Source organism: Neoarius graeffei, chromosome 28 (assembly GCF_027579695.1).
Source record: "Neoarius graeffei isolate fNeoGra1 chromosome 28, fNeoGra1.pri, whole genome shotgun sequence".
NCBI lineage: Eukaryota > Metazoa > Chordata > Actinopteri > Siluriformes > Ariidae > Neoarius > Neoarius graeffei.
The window spans coordinates 35,985,341-36,000,621 of record NC_083596.1 but is presented as its reverse complement, the minus strand read 5'-3'; the positions used below and the strand labels follow the sequence as shown (position 1 = coordinate 36,000,621).

At 41.1% G+C, this 15,281-nt stretch overlaps 1 protein-coding gene across 1 annotated transcript in view; it reads right to left on the bottom strand.

Moving 5' to 3' along the window:
- Positions 1-15,281, bottom strand: part of fibcd1b (fibrinogen C domain containing 1b) — a 596,411-nt gene that overhangs the window by 285,920 nt on the left and 295,210 nt on the right. Inside the window, exon 2 of the mRNA XM_060912640.1 lies at positions 5,296-5,379. Coding sequence (XP_060768623.1) covers positions 5,296-5,379 — 84 coding nt within the window. The remainder of the gene's footprint in view (positions 1-5,295; positions 5,380-15,281) is intronic.

Sequence of the window (15,281 nt, the reverse complement as noted above, 5' to 3'; positions counted from 1 at the left end):
ACTAAGCCTTGGGTTTTCTGGCTGCTTTTTGTATTTCTGACCCTTTTGCTTTTTCTCTCATGTTTTCGCTCTTTGCCTTATCTTCCCTGTGTTGTTTGCCGATTGCCCGACCCTCGCTTGTTTATTGACTTTTTGATTCTAGTCTCTCATCTTGGCTTTGATTGTCAGTCTGCACCCGCTCTTCTCTGCGCATACATCTGTAAGTGCCTGCATTCTAACAGGATACTTTTCTGAACATGGATGTAGCGGAGGATATTAAACAGACTGCTTTTAACATGCAGGGGCGTTTGCTTGGAGAACATCAACAGATGCTCACCAACCTCAATACTTGGATGACACAACTTGCAACTGTGATGTTGCAGGCCCTCTTAGCATGCCCCGAGTCTCCTCCTAGCCCTGCGCTACAACTTCCCATGACAGAGAAGTTCGCCGGAGATGCCATTGCATGTAAAGGCTTTTTATTTCAATGTTCTATCTATTTTGCCACCATGCCGAATCTGTCTGATGAGCACAAAATTGCTAAGTTTCTGTCTTTTCTCACTGGCAAAGCGCTTCGCTGGGCAACTGCCATTTGGAACAAGGGCGGTGAGCAAACTAAGTCATATGAGCAGTTCGTCTCCCTATTCAAGAGAGTTTTTGACCATGAATCAGAGGGGATTGAGGTTGGGGAGAGTCTACTCACCAGCTCTCAAGATTCCTGAAGTGTTGCTGAATACTCCCTGGACTTCAGGACACTAGCAGCTGCCAGGGGATGGAATGATCCAGCCCTGAAAGCAGTCTTTCGCTAAGGTTTGCACCCTGAGATCATTAGTGAACTGGCCTGTAGAGATGAGAACCTCACTCTGGACTCCCTCATTGACTTAGCTATTCACCTCGACCAACTGTTAAAGCACCGACCCTCTATCCATGAAAGTACCAGGTCTGTTCAGTCATTGAAGGACAGCTCACCCATGGACGTTTCACGCACTATGTTAACCCATGCTGAGCATGCTAGATGACGCAAGGAGGGGTTATGCTTCTACTGTGGGAGCCCTGAACATAACATCCAGCATTTTCTGGTCTGACCAGCCCATGTGACCCCAGCAGAAACACCAGCAGGATCTACGAGTCCGGTGAGAGAATTCAACTCAAAATCCTTTAAGATACCAGTTTTACTAAAGGTGGCATCCTCCACATACATGCTATCTGCTTTTGTAGATTCAGGGGCAGAGGGGAACTTTATCAGCAGTACCATTGTGCAGAAGCTCAACCTGCCTACCACCCCTCTGCACAGTGCACTCAGCATTAGGACCATCGATTGGAGGACCCATAGGCAATGGGCTTGTCATCATTTCACCATGTCCCAACCAGTTCAGATTCAAGTAGGAGCATTGCACAAAGAACTCATTTCACTGTACATGACCCAAACCGTTGATCATGACCTCATCCTTGGATATCCCTGCCTACAGCTACACGACCCTCTGATCTCATGACAAAGTAAAGAAATTCTTCAGTGGTCACCCACTTGCTTCCAGAGCTGTCTCTCTCATCCTCAGGTCAATGTATCTTCCACCTCAGTGGAAAGTCCTCAACCAGACTCCATGGACAACGTTCCTGACTGTTATCGGGACCTTTCGGCGGTCTTCAGTAAGGGGAAGGCCTGCGAGCTACCACCACACTGGCCATATGACTGTGTGATTGGCCTACTGCCAGGTATGTCACCTCCATGTGGTCATATTTATCCTCTATCCCAGAAGGAACATGTTACCATGGAGGAGTATATTCAGGAGGCCCTCAAACAGGGATATATCTGCCCTTCCAAGTCTCCCACATCTGCTGGTTTCTTTTTTGTGGAAAAATGAGGAGCTGGACTAAGGCCTTGTATCGATTACAGATGTTTAAACCAGGTCACCGAAAAATACCCTCCTCCTCTTTCCCTGGTTCCAGCAGCTCTGGAGCAACTCAGATCTGCAAGGATCTTTTCTAAGCTTGACCTGTGCAGTGCATATAATCTGATCAGGATAAAGAAGGGCAATAAATGGAAAACAGTCTTCAGCACTACCGCTGGACACTTCGAGTACCAGGTCATGCCTTATGGCCTTTCTTCGGTGCCCAGCATGTTCTTATGCCTTATCAATGACGTGCTACAGGACAGGCAAATATGCCATTGCTTATATTGACGACATCCTGATATACTCCTCAGATATCCAAAATATCAGCCCCAATGTCCAGGGGGCATTTCACTCTGTGTAATGGCCTGACATGATATTTTGATAAGCTGTATGGATATACAGTTTGAGCCAGAAGAAAATCAGCCCCAGCCTCACTTCTTCATACCACTCTTTGTAATTTTCTTATGACCATTGATGTTAATGTTCTGGTTGTTTCCACAAAAGTCTGAAATAATCTGTTTTAAAATTTTTGCCTTCTGTCAAAATTCTGTATTGCACCCTAATTCATTGGTGAGACAGAATATTTCCCTTTGAGTCATTTTGAATCTTGTATGGAAAAAAAAATCATGTAGTTTATAATATGTGGTGTATGTGGAGAATTATAGTAGGATAGCATAATTATAAAATTAAGTTACTGTAGATATTAAGCAACACAGGAGGTATATCAGTTATTTGGTCACTATTAACACTGAGTTAGTCACATACGTATTACCTACTGAATATGGTAGCAATATTAAACATAGGAAAATACATTTAAAAAAGTATAATTCCGTATATATGTCAGTGTCATCAGGTGGAATTTCACTTACAAGCAACATTTTCTCAAATAGTTAAAACAATGATTTCTTCACTTTTTAACTCATTAGGATTTCTTTTTGTGTTAGTTTTGGATAACTGGAAAAAAAAAACAGACAATAAAACAGCTAGTCTTAATGTACGTAGACTTATTATCAACCCTATTATTATAATGGAAGATGTTGGATCAATGCATAATTACTAACAGCAATGTTAAGGGTGAAATCATACCTAATCTGTTGACAACACTTTACATCAAGGTTGTGTGCATAAGACAACCATAGCTTTTCTATATAATACTATATGTATTATGTAATGTTTAATACAAGTAATGTGAGCAAAATGCACTATGCTGTTTCATTCTACTTAATTTTTTGGGGGAAAAAAATCCCAAAAAACAAACCGAATTGTTTGCTTAATGAATCTGTTTTGGTGAGCCTGAATGGTGGGTGATAGTAATTGACCCTATCCTGACCTGATTTATTAGCAGGAACATGTCTCTTGAGCAAACATACACAATAAAGCAATTATAAAACTACCCAAATAATTGATGCACTGAGGATATGAACATTTACTCATATGCACACTGTGATGCACATACTGCAGCAGGGTTAGGATTAAATTAGTGATCAGCCCACTGTTGGGCTCTTAAGCAGGACTGTCATATCTCAAATAGCATTGGTTGACAGCATCTGCCAAAAACAAAACATAATAAATGAAAGTAGTTAGCTATTGTCTTGGCTTTTTTTTTTATTAGAAATTTGTGAAGGGAGAACCATTGTCTACTTTTAAATTGTGTTATTTTATACGTGGCACACCTGGCATGTAGCTTTTGTAAATACAGTGTAAAATGAAACTGAAACTTTAAAAGGTCTGGCGACATAATTGTACTTGCCAATATTATTTCCTTGGGGCTGAAAAGAGAGGAGCACATCATCCAAACTTTTCAGTTTACCAAACCACTCTATGCCCATGGACCTTTCAGATCTGCTCCTTTACCTAATAAAAAGCTACAATCTCAAATCAGAAAAAAGTTGGGACAGTATGGAACATGCAACTAAAAAAAAAAAAGAAAGCAATGATTTCTAACTTTACTTTGAATTGTACTTCATTACAGACAGTATGAACTCATTATATTTCATGTTCTATCTGATCAATTTAATTTTCTTTGGTAATATACATCCATTCCTGCATTTCAGGCCTGCAACACATTCCAAGAAAAAAAAAGTAGGATGAGGTAATTTGGGGCTAGTAATGAGGTAAATAATGATGTGATCTGAACCAGTTGATTGTTATCATGATTTGGTACAAAATCAGTATCCAGGAAAGGCCTAGTCTTTGGGAAGCAAAGATGGGCCGAGGATCTCCAGTTTGTCAACAAATGCGGAAGAAAATTATTGAAATGTTTAAAAACAATGTTCCTCAAAGAAAGATATGGAGGGATTTGCATATTTCACCCGCTACAGTGCATAATATCATTAAATGATTCAAGGAATATGGAGGAATTAAGGTGCATAAAGGGCAAGGGCACAAGCCTAAGCTGAACAACTGTGATCTCTGATCCTTCAGAAGACATTGCTCAGGATAACTTTGGCAAACTTTTGTCAAGCACTACAGCATGGAGTTACATCAACAAATGCTAGTTAAAACTTTATTGTGCAAAAAGGAATCTTTACGCTAACTGTGTCTAGAAGCACCATCAATTTTTCTGTGTTTGGGGCATCTGTGATGGACCATCACACAGTGGAAATGTGTATTGTGTTCAGATGAATAAGTATTCCAGGTTTTTTTTTTTTTGTAAGAAATGTGCTCTGGACCAAAGACAAAAAGGGCCACCCATACTGTTATCAGCAACAAATCCAAAAGCCAGGGTCTGTCATGGTATGAGATCATGTCAGTGCCCTTGGCAAAGGTAACTTACACTTCTGTGATGGCAGTATTAAATTAATGCAGAAATGTACACTGAGATTTTGGAGCAACCTGTGCTGCCTTCAAGAAGAAACCTTTTCCAGGGATCTTTCAAAAAGACAATTCAAAACCACATTCTGCACACGTTACAAAGAAATGGCTGGGAGGAAGACAGTGCCTGTTCTGCCTGTCCCTATTAGAGAACGTGTGGCAAATTTTGCAACTAAAATATGACAATGTTGTCATATTTTAGTTGCAAAATGTGTACTGTTGCACACCTTAAGACCTGTTTGCAGGAAGAATGGGATAAAAAAACCCACCTGAAACACTTCATTATTTGTTATCTTCAGAGCCTAAACATCTTTTAAGTGTTGTGAGAAGGAATGGCAACATTATAAAGTGGTAAATGCTTCACTGTCCAATTTTTTTTAAATATGCTGCAAGAATCAAAATAGAAATGTGCTTATTTTGAAGAAGAAAAAAACATCAAATAATGTGCAGATGTATTTTTTTGAGTGCAATACAGGTCAAAGATTATTTACAAATTATTGTTTTCAGTTTAATTTCAATTTCAACATGTCCTAAATTTTTCTGATTTGGGGTTCTATTCTATTCTATTATGTCTCTGAGAGTGTGTTTGCCTTTGTGTCCAAAACCTTACCTTGGGAGCTGTTTGCCTGACTGTGTCTGAGCCAGACCAGCGGTGTTTGAGCTGTGACGAGCTGGGTACACACTCACAGAAGGTCTGCATCAAACAAACAAATTGGGTACAAAATTAGAGAAATGTATGCTTCAGTTTGACAAAGTTACAGAAATGCTTCTATAAAATCAAAATATTGAGGAAAAAAGCCATTTTTTGGTCCACTCAAATGTACACTTTTGTTTAAAGGTAATAGCACAGAAACAGCAGATATTTATACGCCTATTATTTTGCCCTGTGGCCCTTCCCGTAGCTTTAAACACTTCTCTCTGAGCGATGTGCATGCCCTTTATACTATACACCCCCACACATGGTCAGCTTACACTGCTTCCCTAAGCATATCCGATCTGATTTGCCTCTTCATGTTCTAGCCAATAAAGGCTGAAACTATTCCGTTGGCATTAAAGCTTAATGGCACGAGAATCCGATCAAAGAAACATTAATCCGCATGTCTGGGGAGGTGTTTCCATGTGTTTGTGTCTTAGAGGTAGAGTCAGAGTGGAGAGAGAGAGAGTGGGTATTTGAAGGGGATGTGTCCTTTAGGTGACTGTGAGCACTGTGTGTAGAAAGAGCTTAACACCACCATGTGTGTCTGTGGTAAGGGCATGTGTAAGCTGGTTAATCAGAGAAAAGAGGCTTTTGACACATTCCCTCCCCTGAGAGGTGCAAAATAGAAAGATCCAGTATAAACAGTATTTATCCCAAATGCCCATAGTGGTGGACAAGGCATTGTGCACTTGCTGTGATCCAATTTCACACGTATGAACTCACACACAACATAAGTGGGTCTGTGAAAGTTTTTGATTCAGAGCAGGTTAGACTCACATAGTTTGCAAGGCAGGTGGCAATCCTTATATCAATGTTTCTATGCCACTCCAGCATGAAATTAATCTTATTATATTCCACGATATACACGTTGCTCTACACTACATGTTTGCGTGCGCACACACACTGACCACTTTATTAGGAACACCTGTGCACCTGCTAATTCATGAAATTTATACGGTCAGCCATATCAGGTGGCAGCAGCACAATGCATGAAAATCACACAGATACATGCCAGTAGCTTCTGTCATTTTCCACATCAAGTATCAGAAATGTGGGGAAAAAATGCAATCTCAGTGACTTTGTGGCATAGTTGTTAGTACTAGATGGGCTGCTTTGAGTATTTCATAAACTGCTGATCTCCTACAATTTTCACAAACAACAGTCTCATGAGTTTACATAGAATAATATGAGAAACAAACAAACAAAAATCATCCTGTGAGTGACAATTAATGTCTTACTGATGAGAGAGTATTTCCAGACTGGTTCAAGTTAACAAGATTAATATGCTAATTCAAATAACTACATGTTACAACCATGATGTGCAGAAAAGCAACTCAAAACTCAAACTGAGATGGATGGACTACAACAGCAGAAGACCACATCGGATTCCATTTCTGTCAGCCAAGAACACAAAGCAAACATACATTAACCAGTATTTTTGTGCCAACTGACTAGTTACCCTCATTACATTTTTTAAATGTGAAAATGAGAAATCAGTTGATGAAGGGACCGAATTTGTTAGAAAATAAACTAATGGCAAGCCACCATTAAAAGCCATTTGTGCGGTGTGACTTTTGTGTTAATGCCAAGTGCTAAGTTCATGTGGCAGCGGGGGTGTGATCAAGTGTCAGCTGTGGGCAGCAAGGAGTCAGGTAGAACCGTCAGGTAAAGTGATGACTTTCACCTGTGCCTGATTACTGGCAGTTTATTTTTGCATGTCTCTTGTGTTCTTCCAGAAAGAGGCTGGTAACCCGAGAAAGTAAGAGCTGAGCAGCCCAGCACTCTCTCTCTCTCTCTCTCTCTCTCTGTGCACGCGCGTGTCTACACATGTGTAGAATATTAAAGATTGCTGAAGAGCTCGATATTCTAATCATAAACTCATCCCAACTTGTCACAAGCCAGTTTCACAGTTCCTCACTTCCACACAAACCATGAGAGTGCTACAATTCAACATGCAGTTTATAGGACACTATAAACTGTCTTGTCTTTAATTAACATTAACATAGCCTACATTAAATTAGCTGTTGTCTTGGGCCGGGTTTAAATTTAGTGGCTAATTACTGTAATTGGTTAAATCGGTCTTGTTTTGAGCCAGCGAAGAGCATTCCCATTTAAAAAAAAGCATTCTTGAGCAAAAATGTTGCCTATAGTGTTGCAAACACGGACACATCATAAATAATGGGAAAACCTGTCACCGCAATTATTATTTTCCCCTCCATTGTACTTGGAAATGGTTTTAACAAAACCAAAATTTACAAAACTGTCTTCTCTAGTATTCAAGTTCAAGTCAACTTTATTGTCAATAATGCCATATGTGCAGGACATACAGAGAATTGAAATTGTGTTTCCTTCTTATCCGTGGTGCAAACAGTAATAAACATGAAATATAATATAGGTACAAGATATAAACTTTAAATAATAAATAAATAAATAAAATTAATTTTAAAAATAAATAAATAAATAAATAAATAATAAAAGGGGGGGGGGCATTTACACACACAAGCTAAAGCTATCTAAGAAAAGACAGTGGCAATCCAGAACGTGCAAATGTGGCAGTGTGAATAGAATTAACAGTATAAATTTAAATGTGACGACTGACAATATAAACAGAATGAACAATGTAAACCGGAACAGCAGTCTGACAGTATAGTAGGGCAATATAGCACGATATAAACAGAATTATCAGTATAAATATAAATAAATAAATATGGCAGTATGAGCAGAATTTTCAGCGTAAGTATAAATATGGCAGATATGACAGTATAAACAGTGTAGCAGTGAAGCCTATCAACAATAAAAGATGTATAAAATGTAAACAGTGTGTAAACAGTTTTTATATAGTGCAAATAACTAAAAAAAAAACGTGTAGACAGTATTGTAAACAGTTTTTACATTCTTTAGAGTGGAGCACTTTTAAATTCCGATTGGTTGCCGTTGAACTGCGTCATAGCTTATTACCATAAAGTTGTCTGGATTTCAACTTTATTCTGATGTTCCCACCACCCAAAGATGCTGACTCACATAGAAAATGAACGACTTCTGGTTGCTTTGATGCGCTCGCTGTATTTGGTCTGAATGTACCATTAAGCAGCATGAGCTTTACAGTTACTTACAGGCTCTAACATAACTAAATACCATCTCTTCATTCCAGTTGCGGGAACCTCACAATCTATACATTTATGGAAGAATTATTAGGATAAACCTCTATGTGGGGCGGCATGGTGGTGTAAGTGGTTAGCGCTGTCGCCTCACAGCAAGAAGGTCCGAGTTAGAGCCCCATGGCCGGCGAGGGCCTTTCTGTGTGGAGTTTGCATGTTCTCCCCGTGTCCGCGTGGGTTTCATCCGGGTGCTCCAGTTTCCCCCACAGTCCAAAGACATGCAGGTTAGGTTAACTGGTGACTCTAAATTGACCGTAGGTGTGAGTGTGAATGGTTGTCTGTGTCTATGTGTCAGCCCTGTGATGACCTGGCGACTTGTCCAGGGTGTACCCCGCCTTTCGCCCGTAGTCAGCTGGGATAGGCTCCAGCTTGCCTGCGACCCTGTAGAACAGGATAAAGCAGCTAGAGATAATGAGATGAGATGAGATGAGATGAGAACCTCTATGTATAATGTGATGCCCACCTGTGCCCCCTTCAGGTTTGGCCCTGCCAGTGCACGGGCATGGGCTGAACCTGAGCCTAAGTGCTTTATTGTCTGCACCTGTATTTAGGGTGGGGCTATAAAAGGGTTTCTGTCTCTCTCTCAGGAGGACTGGAAGCACTTCTTTTTGGTTTTTGTAGGCACTATTTTTGATATTCTCTCTGACACAGGCACTTTGACTTCTTTCTCAATCTGTCCCTCTTTACATTTCTTCCCAGCTAGCACCAAACGTTAAACTAACGTTCCACAGAAGTTCTATTTTGTTAAATGTAAACATTCCGCAAACGTTCTTTGAAGGTTCTTAGAAATGTTTACCATAAACGTTTAGAGAACATTGCGCATGAACGTCAGGGGAACGTGGAAAGAACATTTGGAGTTTCCAACCGATTAGGTCAAGGCCATGCGCATGTGTACTGCATATCTCCTGCTGTGTGCAAGGAGGGATTTGAATCATCGAAGAGTTATCAAGAAAAATCCATCTGTTTTGCGGGTCATCGTTCCATCACCAACCAAACATAAGTAAAGGCCCGGTCCCACTGCACTTACGGATGCAAAGAGGATGTAAAACGTAAAAAAATCTTTGCCATCTGTTGGAAAACGCTATGCATCCGTTGTGTACTCATTGCATACGTGCTTCATACGCTCTATCCATCGAGCATCCGTCCACTGTGATTTCATCCGCGCAAAAAGTTTTGAGCTGCACAAAACTTTTAGAACGGATGAACTTTCCGCCGTGTACGATGTAAATCCGCGACATATACGAGCAACAAACGTTCTATGTCCGTTATCATCCGTTAAACATCTGCTGTATCCTCTCTGCATCCTCTGGGCATCCTCGCAACTCACATCCGCTGCAGCTGAAAACGGAAAGAGGGAGGAAAGATAAGGTACATGAAACGTCTATTCATCGTTAGTAGCACGGAAATAGAAAGGATGTAAGCGTATGCATCTCGTATATAAAGTATTCAAAACGGACAAAGCGTTTATATCTGGGATGTATCTCGTATATTTAGGATGTCTGGAGTATGTCTAGAGTATGTAGAAGGACACCTAGCGGACAATCGATATTTTGTATAAAAAGGGGGAGAAAATCATCTGGATCTCTCGATGTAGCCGCCAGCACGTCTTTCCGCTTTATGCTGACGGCGTGCATGCTGCATCCCTTTATATCCGCGGAGCAGACGCAATTCATACCCCCCGCATGTGCAGTGAACGGTCTGCATCCGATATACATCCGCGCAACATCCCCTTTGTTTCCGTTAGGCGTACGTGATGCATCCCCTTCATCCGCTATGCATCCACTCTTTCTGCTATGCGTCCGCTTCTCAGTTATCACCGGTAACCCCTTTGGAGCTGTCATCCACTTCCATCCGCTTTCATCCGCTAGGCTTCCTATGAACATGCGTTTAACATCCCCGCTATATACTACCCACGCCCGTTCTTTTCCGTTCTGTTTTCGCAAATTTTCGCCAATTTTGTCCATTTCTGGAGCGGATGAAAACGGATAGAGCCACCCCTGAAATTTTGCTCGTCCGCTGTGTCCTTTTTGCATATGTTTTGTGTCCATCGGCCAGTGGGACCGGGCCTTAAGGTGGAATAAGGAAGTACGAGGAACATTTCTGCACAGAAAATATTTCTGCACAGTTTCTAAGTCTTTAGAAACTGGTCCTGTAGAGAGCACATGGGGCCTGGTATTCGCAAAAAGCCTTAAGCGCGCTTTCAGGCTTTTTCTAGACCAGTCTAAATTAGACCCAGAACATTCCCATAACGTAAATGTGCCTGGTAAAATTTGTCCAGGAGGGCACAGATGGAAGTTTCAGGATGTAGGCATTATATTTATGTAGTGTATGTGTTTTTTATCATCAATTACTGGTCTCCTCCCATGGCTAGAGATATGGCAGCATGTTTATGCTGCAAAAATACCCAATTTGCACTTTTAAACACTATTAATTTACAGAAAATGTAAAACAAATTGTATTTTCACTGGGAACAGACTTAATAAAATATATGAATCTAGACTAGATTCATACTTCTACTCAACCACTATAACAATTCACACCAGTCAGTTAAAATAATATTTTATGATATTTTATTGCGTTTGACTTTGTTCCCAGTGAAAATATGCAATTTTTTTACATTTTCCATTTCCAAATACTGTTTAAAAAGTTTAAAACGGGTATTTTTGCAGCATAAACATGCTGCCATATCTCGTCATGGGAGGAGACCAGTAATTGATGATAAAAATCACATACACTACATAAATATATGCCTACATCTTGAAACGTCCATCCGCAACCCTACAGGGGGTAGGGGGTAAGAAACATCAATATTTAAACATGTTCCCCCACCTATATTTCTTTAGATTTTTTTTCTGGAGTACTAGGCTATATATAGATACCAGTCATGCAAAAATAATTTTTTTTCTAGGTCCGCCCATTTTAGTGCTAGATTCCCTAGGCTAGATCTCTGAAAATATTTATTCATGTTTAATTTTTAATAAAGACTAATATATATAGAAATCTCTGGACCTTCAGTTGCATCCATATCTAAACTAGATTAAAATACTGACCAGTCTTGAACAGTCAAGGTTCTAAAATACATATTTGCATGGTACAGGTGCATGTCTGCATGCTATACTGTGTATATATATATATATATATATATATATATATATATATATATATATATATATATTTTTTTTTTTTTCATTGATTGCTTTCCAGAGAATACTAGTTCCATCCACCATAAAGAAAATTCAACAGCAGGAATACAAATGTAGGTGGGCTGCAGCCACTAGAACTTTGAAGAAGCCATGCAGAGACACATTTGTGGAAACTGACTAAAGTGACAAATCGTCTGACAAAGAGTGCATAGACCTGCATAATAATGGAGCATCACGTCCACCACTACCAGCATTACAAGTACAGGCAGAAACCAGGACAACAACTGCAAATGAAGCTTCTACGGCTACCAATGAATCAGAATTTGAAGATGCTGCTTCCAATGGTTACCCTGAGCTTCCAGATCATGATGATCATTCTGATGGTGGATGGGACTACATTGACGAACATGAAACAGTGTCATCAGATGCAGATTCAGAAAGCGAAAGTGATAGTTTTGAGGACAAATTATCATCCTGGGTGACAGAGTACCAAGTCAAACAAAATGCTGTGGACAGTCTTCTAAAAGTACTCAAGACATCTGGCCATCCTGATCTACCGAGTACAGCTCATACTTTGCTGCACACTGCTACCCAGGTGGAAACTGAAGTCAAATCTGGAATGGACTATTATTATTTTGGATTGGCTAGTGAGCTGGTGAAACATTTGAAGATGTATCCACTGCATAAAAGAGCAGAAGTGGATAGAGTAGAACTTTCATTGAACATTGATGGCCTGCCATTGTTTAGAAGCTCAACTGTGTCATTGTGGCCAGTACTGTGTGCTATAGTGAACATAAAGCCAACGACAGTCTTCCCTGTAGCCTTGACCTACGGAAAATCCAAGCCCACTGATTTGGATTTCTTAAATGATACCATTCAAGATCTGAAGATTATTCTTCAGCATGGTCTGCAAGATGGCAAGGAAACCATTCATGTCACCCTCAGATGCATAGTCTGTGATGCACCTGCAAGGGCCATGGTTAAAATGACGAAGTCATTTACTGGGTATTTTGGATGTGACAAATGTGCTCAGCGAGGTCAGTGGTTCGGACGGATAACCTACCCAGAAGTAGAAAACCTAGATCTTTGTACAGATTCATAATTTCGGAACCACTCGAACGAAGAACATCACCATGGGGAATCTCTCCTATGTTTGCTACCCATTGATATGGTGAAGGCGGCACGGTGGTGTAGTGGTTAGCGCTGTCGCCTCACAGCAAGAAGGTCCTGGGTTCGAGCCCCGGGGCCGGCGAGGGCCTTTCTGTGCGGAGTTTGCATGTTCTCCCCGTGTCCGCGTGGGTTTCCTCCGGGTGCTCCGGTTTCCCCCACAGTCCAAAGACATGCAGGTTAGGTTAACTGGCGACTCTAAATTGACGTAGGTGTGAATGTGAGTGTGAATGGTTGTCTGTGTCTATGTGTCAGCCCTGTGATGACCTGGCGACTTGTCCAGGGTGTACCCCGCCTTTCGCCCGTAGTCAGCTGGGATAGGCTCCAGCTTGCCTGCGACCCTGTAGAAGGATAAAGCGGCTAGAGATAATGAATGAATGAATGAATGAATGAATGATATGGTGAAGGGCGGCACGGTGGTGTAGTGGTTAGCACTGTCGCCTCACAGCAAGAAGGTCCTGGGTTCAAGCCCCGTGGCTGGCGAGGGCCTTTCTGTGTGGAGTTTGCATGTTCTCCCCGTGTCCGTGTGGGTTTCCTCCGGGTGCTCCGGTTTCCCCCACAGTCCAAAGACATGCACGTTAGGTTAACTGGTGACTCTAAATTGACCGTAGGTGTGAATGTGAGTGTGAATGGTTGTCTGTGTCTATGTGTCAGCCCTGTGATGACCTGGCGACTTGTCCAGGGTGTACCCCGCCTTTCGCCCGTAGTCAGCTGGGATAGGCTCCAGCTTGCCTGCGACCCTGTAGAAGGATAAAGCGTCTAGAGATAATGAGATGAGATGAGATGAGATGATATGGTGAAATCGTTCCCTATAGACTATATGCATCAAGTGTGTTTGGGTTGCATGAAGAGGCTGTTACTTATATAGATGCGAGGTAGACGAGATGTGAGGCATTCAGCAGACCAGATCCATCAGATAAGTCTCCAGCTGGAGATAATGAAAAAATTTATCCCCTCTACCTTCGCATGGAAACCATGCCCCTTGACAGATGTGGACTGGTGGAAAGCCACAGAATATAGACAATTCCTGCTCTATACAGGGAAAATAGCCTTGCATCGAATTCTTAGGCAGGACTTGTATGATCATTTCATGACTCTGAGTGTTGCCCTTTCCATCCTTGTGAGTCCTGAGCTTGCTCAAATGCACAGGGGCTATGCCAATGAACTGCTTGTGCACTTCGTTTCACAGGGCCGCAAGTTATACGGCAACGAGTTCCTTGTATACAATGTGCACTCTCTGCTTCATCTAGCTGATGAAGTGAAGGAGCATGGATATTTAGATGCCTGTTCAGCTTTTCCATTTGAAAACTACATGCATGAACTCAAAAAGCTTGTAAGATCAGGAAGAAAGCCAATGGCACAAATTGTCAAAAGACTAAGTGAAAGGAGTACAAAGCCAGAACTAGCAGTGAAGGGCAACCCAACAGTATCAACAAAGTCACCAAACAATGCCTTTGTACTGCCTAATTATTCATGCTGCGAGGTGATTCATGCTGTCAACATGCCTGAGGACTCTTTCATGTGTCGAGCGTACGAACATTCTGAAGCCGTCTTCACTGAGCCATGTGATTCTCGCATCATTGGGGTGTATAGTGTGCATAGGAGAAATGCACACATGAGAGTTGTTTCTGTAGAATGCTTGACCATGCGTGCTATCAGAGTAGAGCATGATGACACAGGAAAATCAACATTCATGAGGCTCTTGCATGAATAGGCATATACTAGTAGGTCTGTTTGAAAATAGCAGTGTAGCATTAATTATGCAAATAGTAAACTAGACTACTAGCTGATTAATGCATGACATAGATACAAAGTGACTTGGACAAATGTTTGTGGGTCTCTTAATTATTGCATTAATAACCTTAATTTGTGAACCTCTCACAAATGTTTGTGGGTCTCTTAATTATTGCATTAATAACCTTAATTTGTGAACCTCTCAACTCCATTTTTGTAATATGCTTTTGTTTTTCAAGATGTATGTTGTGGTGGAGTTCCTGAGCGAACGTGGTGCAGTTTCTGTTGTGCCAGTGATCTGGACAGGCACAGAAGCTGAGGTATGCAGGAAAGATTTGTTATGGATTTTAACCTAAAGTACTGGTAGCAATAACCAATGACTGTCACTACTTCCCTTACTCAAGACAAACCTAAGAGCTGTGATCCCTTTTTGTTTTTGTACCTAGGGTCATTTCTGCTACTGTCCACCCGGCTCAGTAGCAAGCTGCTCGAGTAGAGTCCGGCAATGTGAGGAACCTGACAAGCAATGCTGGAAAAGGGTGCCAAGTCAGGATCTTTGTGAACACCTTTACTGGTAAGGAGTCTCTCCTTTTATGACTAATGTAATGGACTGGAGTAATTTGCTGCTGTACATACATGTACAGATGGAATAACATTAATTTTCTCTGCAAGAACATTCAATTTTGTGAACATTTTA